Genomic DNA, 15,466 nt, shown 5'->3' with positions numbered 1-15,466 from the left:
TTAGATAACAAAATATTCTGTTTCCTATGTTAACATGTCTGCAATGAAATCAATTAAAGGTAACAGGAAAGAAATGAGAAACATTTTTCTCAATGTAATATGTTAGCTGATGCTAGAAAAAAAATAGTATCTTTTGTACATACTCTATTACAACTAAACCACTTTAAACATTTCTTAAGAATGAAATATTCTTAATTTGGACTTTACTTTTACTGTTTGGACTGTTGTGTGTTTTGAAAAATAGATTATTTAGAATCTAGTTATGTTGCACTTCAGTCTTTAAATAATTAACCTAGTATATACATAACAATATATGATGTTTTCCATGGTGAGCTTAACATCAATAACAACATTTATTAAAAAGGCTAAAATAATTTCTGGTGGTATTATCTGTACATTAAAATTTTGTTTAGTCACAATCTTTCATTTTTCACATTCTGGACAAGCAACCTAGCAAAAGATGTTACATATGTGCATAAATGTAGTCAGTAGAATATGCCTTTTTAATAATATCAAACATGCAAAAAACCAAAAATAAGTCCAAAATATCTGTATTACATCCAGAAATGCCAACTTTGCAACCAATATTTCTCATCCATAACTATGGCAGCCTAAGGATACCTGCATACATGCAAATGTTTCTCTGGTATCAGTAACACAGCAGGGATTTCTTTTTCCTTCCAGTAACAGATTGCTGGGAAATACCAAACATGGCCTTAAGAATTCCAATGTTTGTTACAAATTTTTCTGTATGTGGTTGGAAAGAGGCCTAGAAATGCCAGCACAAATACATCACACTTGTTGAACATGCACACACAACTAAGTATCAATTATATGTGATACAGTATATCTAAAATGAGATGTCTCAACTGCAACTTGCAAACTTCTGTTTTGCGGCAAAACAATCCAGGACAACCTGATCAGATGAGCTTAGGGAGGGCTCATTAATTTCATACAATTTCTGGGAAGGAAAGAAACAGAAGGACAGTTTAACATCTTCCAGTTGATGTTATGTTATGTAACATCTGGGAGTTGAAGTCCATGAGCCATAAAAGAGCCAAGGTTGCCTACGCCTGGCCTATTGGCTTGCTGCTGAGCATGCCAAAAGACCTGGCTGACAAACATTGCACAGGCAAGTTGTGTGCAGCGAAGGCAGGAACTTTGCTCCCCTTTCTGCTGCCCAACTACACCATCTTAACTAGGTAAGTAAGAGAGGACAAGGAGTGGGAAGTGGGTTCTGCTGAGTCCATGTGCACTCCTTCCTTGTGCTCACCCATGTCAGCCAGGCTGGTGGCCTACCCAGTGCTGGACCTGCACCACCATCGCCTTGGCCTGCGCACCTAAGTGGCTGCCCTGCATCGCCTGGTCCGCACTGCCTCCACCGCCCGCCGCATGCAGTCTTGCCATATAGAGTGGGCCCCGCTGCTCCCACAGCACTAGCCACGCTGGCTCTTGCCCCGGGGGGCAGCACGCCACCAACACCCCTCACACCCATGACCCCAGCAGCGCCGCCCCCACACCTCCTGTGCCCACCAAGATGAGAGTTCCGGAACCTTTTTTTTTTTTTTACAAAAAAAGCCCTGCGGAAACGACTAGCACACATGTGAGGGGGAACCTTTACCTTTACCTAAAGTTGCAGGCAGCTTTTCCATAAAGAACTAAAATTCTAGTACATAAGTTTGAATAGAAGATTAATTGGATATGATTTGGATAATGTGCTTATATTACTACTGCCCAAATTTTAAGAAGATTGCTAGTGCTAATGGCAATTGTAAGCATTATTGGACATAGTTGAGAGCTTTAGTACTAAGGCGCCCGCTGCTGCCCTGCTCTTGGCTGCTGCTTAACTTTGTCAGTTCTTGTTTAGCAAGCTTCAGTGACAACAGAAGTCTTCACATGCCATATGTTCCCCCTTATGCATAAAGAAAGAAAAAGTGACAAATTACAGGAACCAAAGAGAAGACCTTTCTGGGCAGTCTGAGGAGCCAAGACGTATGGTTATTTCAGTACTTCTAAATGGTGTACATTTAGATCATCATTCTTTGCTGCTGTTCCTTCCCTCTGCTTTTGCTTTCATATCATTACTGACCCATTTTCTTAGTTATCTTCCTGGGAATAATGACTATGAACAGTTCCGTTTATTCAAGGAATAGTAAGGACAAATAAGAATGAGGAAAATGTCTTAAATCCAATAAGCAAATACTTCTGCTTCCTATTGTGTCAGTTTGGGTCACAAGGATCCTTTTCAGCTTTAATTATAGTTGTCTTGATATTGGTTATAAATGCTATAAAATATTCTATACAGTAATACATTTTTATTTTTAGTTTCAACAATTTCAAAATGCAATATAGGTTTAATCAATAATTCTGATCACAAGAGGGCAGCACAGTACTTCAGTTTTGATATCAAAGCAGTATTCTGTTAAATATTAGTGACAATGATGTTGAAGTTTGGGGTGATCAGATAAACTGCGCCCATTTTGTGCAGTTTATAATCTGATAAAATTACATACTCCATTCAGATATTACAAAAATAAATATGGATATAATGTAAGCAACATTTGTGGCTTTTGTTTTGATTGTTGTAAAGATTTAGTTGTTTACGAGTCCCCTGATTAAAATATGTCTTTCAATGTATCCTTCAGAGAACACTTGATATAATCTCAGTAAGGTACAAAATAAACAAGACACTTTTCTAAGAACATGAACAAATATTTAAGTGTAGTTGTTTAGAAACTCGAAATTTGAAAAATATGGTAAGTAGAGAAGTTTGGACATTCTCCAGTCAGTATCAAGTAACTTTTTTTGTAATTATGAACGAAATAAATATTTTTCAACCATCCGTAACCATCTAAGTCTTTCCATTCTTGCTTTGCTATTTTTCCCACCCTGCCTTGCAGAAATTTTGTAGATCCGAAATATTCTCAGGTGCCCTCAGCATATTTGAGATCTCCTAACATATTTTTAATAATATCCAGAGTTAGGAAATAGTTACAAACCTTCTGCCTGCCTAGCTGCCTGCTGAGCACTTCATAGTTTATTTATTTTATTTATTTATTTAATTGGATTTGTATACCGCCCTTTCCCGAAGGACTCAGGGCGGTTAACAGGGTAATTAAAACAAGAAATACAAAAATTAAAAACAATTAAAAAGATTATAACAGTCCCTGAAAAAGTAAAAAACCCCAATTAAAATTAGAATTAAAATTCTCAGCCTGGGCCAGAGAGCTCGAAGAGCCAGGTCTTCAGGTCCCGGTGGAATGAACGGAGGTCAATGAATTGAAAGAACACGCATGTCACACTGCTGGCCATGGGCCAGAGGCGTCACGCTGAAACTGTGCCCACCCCATTGCCGGCAATGGGGAAAAAGTCCCGATAAATCACACAACGTCACATGATGTCGCAGGTTTGACATGCCTGATTTAGAAATACATTGAAACCTACAGTTTAATCAGACGTGCTAAAATAGTTGCATATAAGTTGTAAATCATTATGAGGAGATACAGTTGAGAAGTCTAATAGAATCCCTATCACTCATGAGGACCATACATGTGAAAAAGGTGCATTACTTATTACCTAATGGTGGTTCTGCGTTTTCTTTTCCGTTCATTCATGCCAACTTTTTCATTGTATAGAGCTATAGAGTGGGGAAAAAATAATTAAAAAATAATTTCTGGTAGTTAATGATAATGTTGCAAAACATCTCATGTCACGTATTGTATTTAATATTTGTGTTTTGGTTTGTATTTGGTATTTTATAAAATGTATGCTTGTATGTGATAGTGAGAGAGAAGTGCAATAAAGTTTGTTAAAATTCAAGCTAAACTATTTTCTTATGACAGATATTATACATTAGTTGGCAAGCTGCTATGCTCTTGTACAATAAAAGCTAAATTGCTTAGAATTATTTTGTGCATTATGACTGTAAGAGGAGAACCCATGTGAATCCATCAGGAGCATATAACACGTCCGGTTTGTATATATTGTGATAATGATAAGTTGGCATTTGGTCTCTGTACACTACCACATTGAATTTGATATAAAACAGTCAAAATGTGAGTGAAATGAGGACTTTTAGCTTTAATTCAAGGGGCTTAACAAAAGTGTAGTCAACCATTAACCACTGAGGAATTACAGCCATTTTAATAAACCCAACCCTTATTTCTGGTGGCTCATAAATGATGGGACAAACTAAAATAATTATAAATATAAGGATTATTTTTAGTACTTAGACAAAAAAAAATGTAGTCAGTGAAGTCTGGAACCCATGGATATGACCAAATGCAGAGTTTCCTCCTTTGCCACACCTGTATTGCAGCCTTCAACTGTTGCTTGTTTGTGAGTCTTTCTGCCTTCAGTAAATAAACAGCATGCTCTATTAGACTGAGATCAGTGACTGACTTGGCCAATGAAGAATATTCCATTTCTTTGTCTTGATTTCTTTGCCTTTTATCAGCATTCAAGTCATCAATAAACACCAGTGACTCAGTTTCATTGATAGCCATACATGCTGATGCCATGACATTGCCTCCTCCATGTTTGACAGATGATTTGGTATGCTTTGATCATGAGCTATGCCTTCCCTTTTCCATACTTTTTCCATCATTATAGTATAGGTTGATCTTGGTTTCATCAGTCCAAAGAATATTATTTCAGAATTGGGCAGGCTGTTATAGGTGCTTTATGGAAAAGCCTAATCTGATCTTTCTGTTAGGGAGTGTTACCAATTCTTTGAACCTTGTTGTGAAGCCTCTGTATTTACATTCATGAAGCTGTCTCTTCACTGTAGGCTTTTATAATGGCATGCCTACCTCCTCAAGAGTGTTCTAGACTTGGCCAGAATTGTGAGAGGTTTTTTTGTTTTCACCAATGAGAAAATTCCATGGTCTTCCAGGCCTTTTGGTGTTGCTGAGCTGCTAGTTAATTCCTTCTTTTAAGAATGTTCCAAGTTGTTCTTTTGGCTACTTACAGTGTTTTTGCTATCTGTCTGATGGGTTTATTTTTTCTTTCTTTCAGTCCAATGGTGGCCTCTTTCACTTGCATAGATACCTCTTTGGACCTCATGTTGAGTGTTCCAATGAACAGCTATCAAGTGCAAATGTTAACATCAAAACCAAATCCAGATCTTTATCTGCTTGATTTGCCATGAACTAATCAGGGAACAAGGAACACCTGTAACTGTCAGCCATTTGTGCCATTATTTATGAGTCACCAAAAATATAGGTGGGTGTAATAAAATGCTGTAATTTCTCAATGTGTAATGCCACACTTTTGTTAAACTCCTTGAGTTAAAGCTATTATTTGATTGTGTTTATATGCACTTTTCCTGTACATTCAGTGAACATGTATAGTGCGAGAGGAATCACACTGCTTCCATAACATCAATGTATCTGGTTCCCATTTACAATGCACATTATAGATCAGTGTGAAGGGGCTGTTCATATATAGATACACATATACATACAAACAAACATAACATTTGTTATAATGTTAGCTTTCTACAGGTATGTAGCACTAGACTTGGACATGGATTGTGAGAATAATCCTGGTCTTTAAGAAATAAGGGAATTATTGTCTGAAAACAACCATGTTTCTTGTATATTTTCACTGCTCCATGTACAGTCTTAAACATGCAATGTAGCTGTGTAGTGCTTCAGTTTTGAAAGGAAAGAAGTTCTTTGGAGCACAAAGAATACTACATTCTTGCCCTGTTAAAATAGCTGCATCTCTTCCTTAAATTCTATGGCTGTACTCCACAATTACAGCACAACCCTGGGAAAATGTTCATTCGGTTTAGCAAGTTGCTGACGAGTGCTACTTGTGTATCCATGTGTGTTCAAAACTTTTCAGGTTCAGAATGCTGCACAGTCTTAACTTGCACATAAACACAAATAGCTTTGACATTTTTTTTTAAAAAAAAGTCTGTGATACCTCCTACTTGTTCTGCTTCCTCCAGCCACTTGGTTAATATGGATTTCAGTTTGCAGGCATTCTTGAAACTCAGTTGCAAGTTTTCAAACCGGCAAATAGTAGTCTGGCTGAATTCAGAGCCATGCACTGCAGCTAGAGCTTCTCCAACATTTGTTTGTGTATAACCTGACAAAAGGAAATAGGCCTACCAAATCAAACTAAAAATCCAAGGTCAAAGAAGAGACAAAGAGAGTGGTGATGTAATTATTTCCAAACACTATATATGATACTTTAGAATAAAACAAAATATATTTAAGTTATCTAGTTGCATGAATCACATACCTAGCTTAATTCTTCTCAACTTGAACTCATTTGCAAATTTCTCCAACTCTCTAATTTCTGGAGAATCCATATCTATTGGTTCATCAAGTGACTTGGCCTTCTTCCGAAATTCCTGCTTAAAATCAGCGGTAGGATCAGCTCCAAGTAGAGATGGGTGCATGGAAGTAAAGCTGTGGCCTAGAGCACATGAACTGGCACTTAGAGCATGTTCAGGGAATTTATACAGGCAAGGAGTGAGACCACCTATCCAGAAACAAAACACATACAGCTCTCTGTTTAGAAACCAATTTTAAGGAGATAAAATAATTTATTTTGTTAAATGTATATCAATCATTGGTAAAGAATGGGTAATGATCGCTTAAATTGTTTGTTATTTGAATTCAGTCTCAATTGTTGTTAGAGAATATGTGCCTGAATATTGATATCTGTAATAACACTGAAGATGGAAACAGAAAAGAAGGAAAGTCATTCAAAAGATCTCTGAACTCAGAAGGCTGTTGTTATCTCAGTATGGGAAGCCAGCAGTGGACAAATAGTAACTGACTGGGGGAAAAAATCCATCTTTATTGTATAGTGAAATACTATATAGTAGATATGTTGACATCAAAGAAATCATAGCAGATATTCCATAATTACAAGAACTCTTAGTAATAGAACATTAGGGTAGCTCAGCACTCCAGGTAGAATTTGAAAGACTGCAAGTATTAATGGATTATTCACAAAAAATATGGTAAGGAACAGAAGAAGAGTAAATGTTCCAACCAAGTTATTATAGTAGATCTGGAGAACAACATGGCAGTCAACAGAAAGGAGATTTAAAAAGGGTACAAATTATACCATACCCTTAATTTCACAAGCTGGCAAAACAATACTTAGGATCATTTGATTCAGATTATAACTTTATGTAAAGGGGAAATATCAGGTGTTCAAGCAGGTTTCAGAATAGACATAATTGCTAATTCACATTGGATAATTGAGAGATCCAGAAAATACAAAAATAAATCAATATGGGCTTCATTGATTGTAGAAAAATGCTTGGTTGGATAAACAAAGTCAAATTATGGAATGTGTTTAGGAGAATGGCATTCACAATGCAGGTCATTGTCATCATGAAAATTTATATATAGGACAAACAAAAACCACATTCCAAAAAAGAATAGGGTGAAATGCACTAGCTCTAAGTTGGAAAAGTTAAACAAGGTTTTTAATATTTATTCAATTTGTAAGCTGAATATATATTAAGGGAAGCTGGACTAAAAGAAGATGAGTAGTGCTGGGCTTCAAGGTTTAGTGACCATGGCCTGGACCAGGGGTGTCAAACTCAATTTCATTGAGGGCCACATCAGCATTGCGGTTACCCTCAGGGGGCTGGGTGGGTATGGCCAGGGTGGGCATGGCCTACTGGGTGGGCATGGCTAGAGTGCGTATGGCCTACTGGGTGAGCATGGCCAGCTCTACATCATTGGCATCAAGGGTGCCTATGGGGGGCCTGGGCAGGAGTGGGACAGATCTGAGGGTCTCTGGTGGAAGGAGGGTCTCTGGGCCAGGGCCAAGGCAGTGGTGGCCATTCCCTCACTGTTTCCAGGATGGCTTCGCGGGCCACATGAAACCACTTCGCGGGCCGGATCTGGCCCCCGGGCCTTGTGTTTGACATGTCTGGCCTGGACAGAAGATTTCCTGATGTTTTTCCAGAAGTTGTAGCTGGCATCTTCAGACACAGGTGGTTTTGCTATGCACATCACAAGCAACTGACCAGGGATTGATTAGAGTCTTGTCTTTATAGCCTAATATCCTAACTTCTCATTGGTCTTTAGCAAAGTCAAATCTGTAGATATGAACAGTCCACTAAACACTGAAGCCCAACACTGCCCAACGGATAATGGCCATGAAGGCAATATCAGTATAAGGATCAGCATGGTTTTAAAATTGGAGAAAGAAACATCAGTAACCTGCACTATGTCTATAATAATATTCTGTTAATGCAAATTATATGGAAGCCTTACTAATAAAAATCTAAGAACATAGTGAAACAATGGGACTAAGATTAAATATTTAAAAAAACATATTTACGGTGAAAACATTTAATTGCAACTGTACATTTTAGCAATATAAAACAAATATTTTAAATATAAAATATAACAAATATCAAATTAATGGCAATCAGATTAGTGACAATTAGCCTTAGAATTGACAGTGAAGATTATGAAATACTAGACAGCTTCTGCCTATCTACAGTATTAAAAAGGATGAACCACTAACTGTAAAAATGCAAGCAGACAGTCAAAAAATATGCTATAGACTAGCACTTGATAAGATAGCAATAAAGCCTTGGAAGGATATTTGGATGCATTTATTTATTTAGAACATTTATATAGTTGCCAACTCACTTTAAATAACTCTAGGTGGCTTATTAAAAAGCCCAATATTAAAAGAGTAAAAACAATAAACCCACACCCCACTGGAATGAAACAAGGCACTTAATGGACTCTATTCTACTCTGGGTTCCCCCTATCCCATTCTTCATGATGAGTTTACCCATAGAAATATCACTATCATTCAGGCAATGATTTTCTCTGTGATATTGTAGGGAAGTGAAGGTGAAACACCTTTGAAGAAACTGGACAAAAAGAATATTTTTGAAAGTCAGTATTAGAGAACTCCATTGAAAATACTTTAGATAACCTCAAACAACAGTCTGAATCACAGAACAAATTGATCAAAAGTTCTTATTTGAGGCACAAATGAACAGACTGAAAATATAACGTTTTCAGCACTTTATGAAAAGCACCTACCTTTATTAAGAAGTTTATAATGCTGGAAAAAGTAGAAGGAAATAGAAAAAGAGTGCAAGAAGCAGAAAGGTTGATGGACAGGATTAAGTATCAAGAAGGAAACTACAAACTGCACAGAAAACTGTAGACCAATAAAAAATCAATATCTGGGAAAATCCCAGAATCAGCAAGCAATGAGTTTGCAAGCACTTAGAAAGAATCATGGAGAAGATACAAAATATGTAAACCTCAGTAAGGCATTTGAAAAAGTTGGCTATACCCATATATACTGTTTTAGACAAAACACCGGAGGATGGATAATTCACCAGCCATATAGATTCATAGTAGATTGAACAACCATGCCCAGTGTATCATCCTTAATGGATCTATGACTACACGGAAGGAGGTATGAATGGGGGTACCTGAAATTACTGTCCTTGGCACAGAGCTCCTCAGTATTTTTGTAAATGACTTAAGGTTCTAAAAATACATTCAGAAAATTTGCAAATGATACAAAAGTGAGAGATATTATAACACATCAGAATGCAGGCTCAAGGTTCAAAAAATATTGATAGGTTGTATGTATCTAACAAAATTCTGTTCAATAGTGATAAACGTAAGGTCTCATTTTGTAGGAAAACCAGGTGCTCAAGTACAAGATAGTTAGAATCTGACTTTGTAGAGCAAAGTCAGATTAAACATGAGGCAGCAGTGGCTGTAGCTGCAAAAGAGACAATGAGACCCTATCAAGAGCACAGGAAGAGAATATGTAGTTTAAATAACAGATAGTTAAGAGGAACTTCACTAGAGTGGAGAGACTTGCCTTGTAAAGTGCCAACTCCATTCACAACATTGGGATGAGACATACTGCAGGTCTGCAAAATACGGCTTTGAGAGAGGCTTGCTGCCAGCACATCAGGAGCTGTAGGCTTGATACCTATTAGAGATGGGCGGGAGGGAGAGGAGACTGCAAGAATAGCAATTGAGAGATGAAGAATTCCACCTTAGTTTTAGCCCATAATAGCATTAATAAATGAGAACCATTCCTGCAAATCTTTATTTTTTTTTTTAAAAAAAAAGCCTTATATCATATCCACCTAGTACAGCCTTTGTCAGTCTGGAGCCCCCTAGATATTTCATCTAATATTTAAGAAATATTTCAGTTTAAAATACTGTTGCTTATTCTGTAGGTAAATTTAAGAAAAAAAAGGAAGCAAATGAAAGACAGGGAATTAGATGCTTGTATGGACAAATGCTTGCTATCTTGACTTATCTGCAGCAATATCTTGTGCTCCTTCAAGAACCATCTTGTAGTTTCTTTCATCCCCTCTAGATGAACTGGGTTTCTCCTCCTTTTTCTCTCCACTTCTCTTGACATGAGCAGCAGGAAAAATGAGGAGAGAGAAAAGCACCAGAAAATGGATAACTGATAGCAAGAAACCAAATGGTCTTCTGCTCACAGTAATTGTCAACTAAGAAGGGATTTCAGATCACACCTATTAAGAGCCACACCCTGTGGCTCTTAATATGGACATCTTTGAGCCAGCATATTTTGTGGCACCTAGTCCACTTGACAACCTTACTTTGTGCTGTGGTGAGGAAGAACCTGTACTTTTTAAAACTTTATTAATATGTCCTATGTAATTGATATCAATAAGTCATGATCTTTTTTTTGTAATCTGCATTGGGAAACATCTCTACTAACTTGATATCTCCACAGGTAAGATTTGCATTCCTGTTGCTTGAAGTAGATGTTGAAAATACCCTCATCCAAATCTTTCTGTAATTTCCAGTTCCTACCTTTCTACAGATTTTACATTCTCATCACCTGTCCCAAAGGTGCTTTTTCAAAGGCCACTGGACTTTCTTTGTTTTCCTTGAAGATGTTTTGCTTCTTAGTCAAGAGGTTTTTTCAGTCCTGACTAAATGGTGGGAAATGGAAGGATTTTCATTGCATGCAGTCATCTGGTTGTTAGCACTCTCATGACCAGATGACTGCAAGCAATATAAATCCTTTTATTCTCCGCCATTCAGTCAGAACTGAAGAAGCTTCTTGGATGAGAAGCGAAAAATATCCTCAAGGAAAAACAAAGCAAGTCCAGTTTCCTTTTTAAAAAGCACCTTTGGGACAATCATGACCTGGATGACTGAGAATCTCCATAGACATTCCAATCACCTGTTAATAATACTATGTGTTTTTTTCTTGTTTATTTAGAACCTCTTGCAGTTTTCTGCAGAATACATTTTCTTTTTAATGGATGCCAAGATTATTTTTAGGAAGTTTAATTATTTCACATAGAGAATAGCCATGATAGATAAAGCAGGTGAATTATGAGAAGTACTATAAACTGTTCTACAAAGAGCCTTGGTGGAGCCGTGGGCTAATGCCTCCTTAAGTAACACCAGCTGCCTGCAATTAGTGCAGGTTCGAGTCCCACCAGGCTCAAGGTTGACTCAGCCTTCCAGCCTTCCGAGGTAGGTAAAATAAGGACCCAGATTGTTGGGGGCAATTAAGCTGACTTTGTAATAATGCCGCTTGGGGTGTGTGTGAAAGCCCTAATAAGCAGGCATATACATAGAATGAAGGCTGCTGCTAAGCTTGTAAGCCGCCCTGAGTCTTCGGAGAAGGGCGGGATATAAATGGAATTTAAAAAAAAATAATAACAGCTCATTCTACAAAATACTGTTTTACTTCAGTATTTTTCAACTCTGGCAAATTTCAAGGTGCGTGGAATTCAGTACTGGCCAGGGAAATCCATTCATCTTAAAGTTGCCAAGGTTGAAAAACACTTGTCTACAAAGTGTTCTATATGCAACATAAAAAGTCTAGGGAAATTGAATGTATACTTCTCAACCTTCCTATAGCTCCCTTTTCTTTTGTTGCTCCTATTTTTTTTGTAAAAATAAATCAATTAATTATAATAAAGCAAAGTATTTTTTTTACTGAAGTGTGCAATACGTCTTGGAACAAATCTAAGGAAGTAGCAGTAACTGTGCTGGAAAGTTAAACCAAGCCAAGCCTAGTTAGTATCTGGATGAGAATTCTCTAAAGAAAAGCAGATCTATAAACTAGTATGCGAAATTGAAGAAAAAAGAAAACCACTCCTGAAGTGAAGCCATTTCTGGCACATTGTCAAGAAAGGTACATAAATAAATTATGAAGTTATTTGGATTTCAGCTTCAACTTAAAGGGGAATTTATTTCTATAATAATGGCACAAGAGCAAAGAAAGGCCTTTATCAAGATACTTCTCATGGATCAGACCTCTTCATGTAAGCATTTCCAAATCTTTAATGGAGAGACAATCCAGATGATCATTCTTACATTTGTTATATTTAGTACCCATGCTTTCTATATATGCTAACACTTTGCAATAACACTTAGCACATGACAATATTAGCTAGAGGACCAAAAAATAATTCCAAGTAGCTATGATTATGAGATTTTTTCAGGTTTTTAGACTGGCACTCAGTTTGGTAGTAGGTTTTGGCAATGCCACAGGTAAGTTATAGATTAAATGAACAATCGCTTGGAATTATCTTTAGTCAAAATGCAATAGATTCTGTTTCAGAAAGTATTTCTTACCTGCCATCATCCCATATGCAGTTTGTTGGTTTCCATAATGACAAGAAGGAACAGAATAATGCAGACCTGATGGCATATTTTCCATAGTAGCCATGGAAAAGCATATATGGGCATATTTAAGAGTTGGGTTCAAAGACAAACAGATGAGACCAGTAAGAATATATACACTGATTCATAAAATATTATGTCTATCAAAATATATGAAAATTATCTTTTGGATTTGTCATGAGCTGAACTCTACACACTGAATATCTTAAGAATACGATATTGTTTGATTGTTACATGTAGCAATTCATTCATCCAATTTAATGACTACTGACCCATTTACTCTGCCTAGTAAGTTATAGGTTGAAACCTAGAATAAACTGGGCAGATGGTGAAACATTTAATGCATGTTGAATTATCTATGTTTCCATTCATGTCGTATATTTAAGTATCAATTTAGTAAACTCATTTCAACCTGATTTTTATAAAAAAGGTTATTAAATAATAACAGCAGTATTATTATTACAGAGTTTTTGAATAAGCCAGAATATAATTTTACTAAAGTATTATAAGTATTACTATTGTTATTCAGTATATTGTAACTATTTTTTTAAAAAAACAATCCCTTAGTTTTCAAATATAACGTAAGTATTTTACTGCATTAGAAAGATCAATATCAGCTGCATTTAGTTTTCTGTGATTAACATTTGAAGTCTGCTGAAAATTCTGTACTCATACTCTGAAATACAGCACAATATGAAATAAAATCTTTGAAAGTATTCATATCATATAGAAAGAAGAAAGAGATCAGCCAAATAATTGCCCATCACCTCTTTGACTTAAAGATCATTTTTTGTAAATAGGATAAGTAAACCCGCATGGAACCCTCTGAACAATTTGTATCCTACAAAATGATGTTTCAGTGTTAATATATTGTTTTCTGTATAAATGGCATCTTGAATGGCTAAAGATTAGGAATGGTCATGATAAGTATGTATAAGAATGAAAAATAAATAAATAAATAAATAAATAAATAAATAAATAAATAAATAAATAAATAAATAAATAAATAAACAAACAAACAAACCCTTCTTCCGGTGAATGTGTGCTGACAAGCACCATTCAAAAAGGCTAAAATATCTTGCTGTCAATTGATGTACAAAGCAAGAAAATTATATATAGTTTACTTTTCAGTGGCAAGATTAAAATACTACTACAGAAAACAAGGCTATGGTCTATATATGCTTACTTGGAATTTAGTCTCTTTGAATACATTGGGATTTATTAAGTAAACAAGTACTCAGAAATAAAGCTATTGATTAATAAAATAAAACACAAGTTCAATTAAAATCTTCCGGCAAGAAAATATGTATATTATGTATATTATTGTATGTATGTATGTATGTGTATATGTATATGTATATGTATATGTATATATATATATATATATATATATATATATATATATATATATATATATATATATATATATATATATATATATATATATACATAGCTTTATTTATGAGTGCTTGTTTACTTAATAAATCCCAATGTATTCAAAGAGACAAATGTATGAATCAATATGAAAATATTTCACTAACGAACACTACATTGAGGTAGGATCTCCCGTTTAGTACCATATGAAATATTGGATAACAATTCCTATTTTTTGAAGTGAAATGCAATTTCAAAGTTTGTAGTTCCATTCAGTTAGAAGTAAAAGACTTCATTCAAGTACAACCATTAGCTGCCAGATTAAATTGATGTGAAATATTATATAAAACATATTAAAATAACATATCATCCTTTCTCATTCCTTTTGAAGAATCAGTAGAAGATAGAAACCAAAAGCATTTCCCTGAATACATGTATAGAATACAAAGCCATAATTTTTTTTTACATACTTTAATAATGTTTAATAATTTAAAGGTTGTTTTAGAGGTAATTACAAGCACTGATATTATTACTTTACTTCCTCAAGTTTTATTTTCTATCATGCTTGTTATTAAGGTGGACACTGATAGAGGATCAGCAATGGAAAAAAATATTTTTTTAAAAAAATCATAAGACAGAATGGGAAGAGGTAAAAAGTGATTTTTTTTCAATGCATTGGAATTAAATTACAGTCTTTCATAAAAAGATTCATGTTTTTATATGAACAGCAAGACAGTTTGCTTTCTTTACAAATGATTTTTTACAATATTAATAGTGTTCCATATTTTGTGGATTTAATTTCAACTATTTGAGAAAGGAGTATAATGAAAATCAGATGAAAGTCGTTTCATATAACCTGAAATAAACTAATTTTGCATAATTAGCATCAAAATAGATTACTTCAGGATTGGAGCAGTGACAGATACCCACCACTCATTTAAGTCATTACCTGTCATTTCATAAAATGTAAAGTTTCCATTCTTTCCATTCTGTGCCAGAAATTTTTAGAAGGAAAATAAAGCAAAAAGGTTGTATTCTTTTCAATTTAATGAATTCAAATCGTTAAATATTGAGTAGAATGGCATCAGTTTGATGGTCGAATATTGATTACAAGATCAGCCTCAAAAAGCAATGTGAAATCAACATAATTAAAAGATATTATAAGCTAATTAAATACAAATTTTGCTTGAAGAATTTCTTGAAGTATTTGTATAGCATAGCAAAGATGCTAAACTGAAGCCAGTAAAATGGCACACTGATAAAAGTAGCAATTTTATAATAAGAGAAACAATACCTGTAGAAACCACATTAGTGGCATGATTGGAGACGGGTAAACACTCTGCAGCACTATGATGCATTATCAGAGGCAGAGTGGGAGACGAGTCAGAAGTCAAGGGGATGAAGGTGTCAGCTGAAGAAAAGACTTGACAACTCAT

General features: G+C 35.3%; 1 protein-coding gene across 3 annotated transcripts in view; it reads right to left on the bottom strand.

Moving 5' to 3' along the window:
• Nucleotides 1-15,466, bottom strand: part of POU1F1 (POU class 1 homeobox 1) — a gene marked incomplete at its 5' end in the record, with an annotated part of 17,447 nt that extends 1,981 nt beyond the window's left edge. The window contains 6 exons of one of the 3 annotated variants that reach the window (XM_083361549.1): nucleotides 3,577-3,637; nucleotides 5,932-6,096; nucleotides 6,253-6,495; nucleotides 9,847-9,960; nucleotides 12,609-12,758; nucleotides 15,325-15,466. In XM_083361549.1, coding sequence (XP_083217675.1) covers nucleotides 3,577-3,637; nucleotides 5,932-6,096; nucleotides 6,253-6,495; nucleotides 9,847-9,960; nucleotides 12,609-12,758; nucleotides 15,325-15,466 — 875 coding nt within the window. The remainder of the gene's footprint in view (nucleotides 1-3,576; nucleotides 3,638-5,931; nucleotides 6,097-6,252; nucleotides 6,496-9,846; nucleotides 9,961-12,608; nucleotides 12,759-15,324) is intronic. The other 2 variants (XM_083361550.1, XM_083361551.1) reach the window with 2 other exon arrangements.

The sequence above is a fragment of the Vipera ursinii genome, assembly GCF_947247035.1.
Source record: "Vipera ursinii genome assembly, chromosome: 4".
NCBI lineage: Eukaryota > Metazoa > Chordata > Lepidosauria > Squamata > Viperidae > Vipera > Vipera ursinii.
The sequence above is the reverse complement of the archived record's forward strand: the minus strand, read 5'-3'. Positions and strand labels throughout refer to the sequence as shown.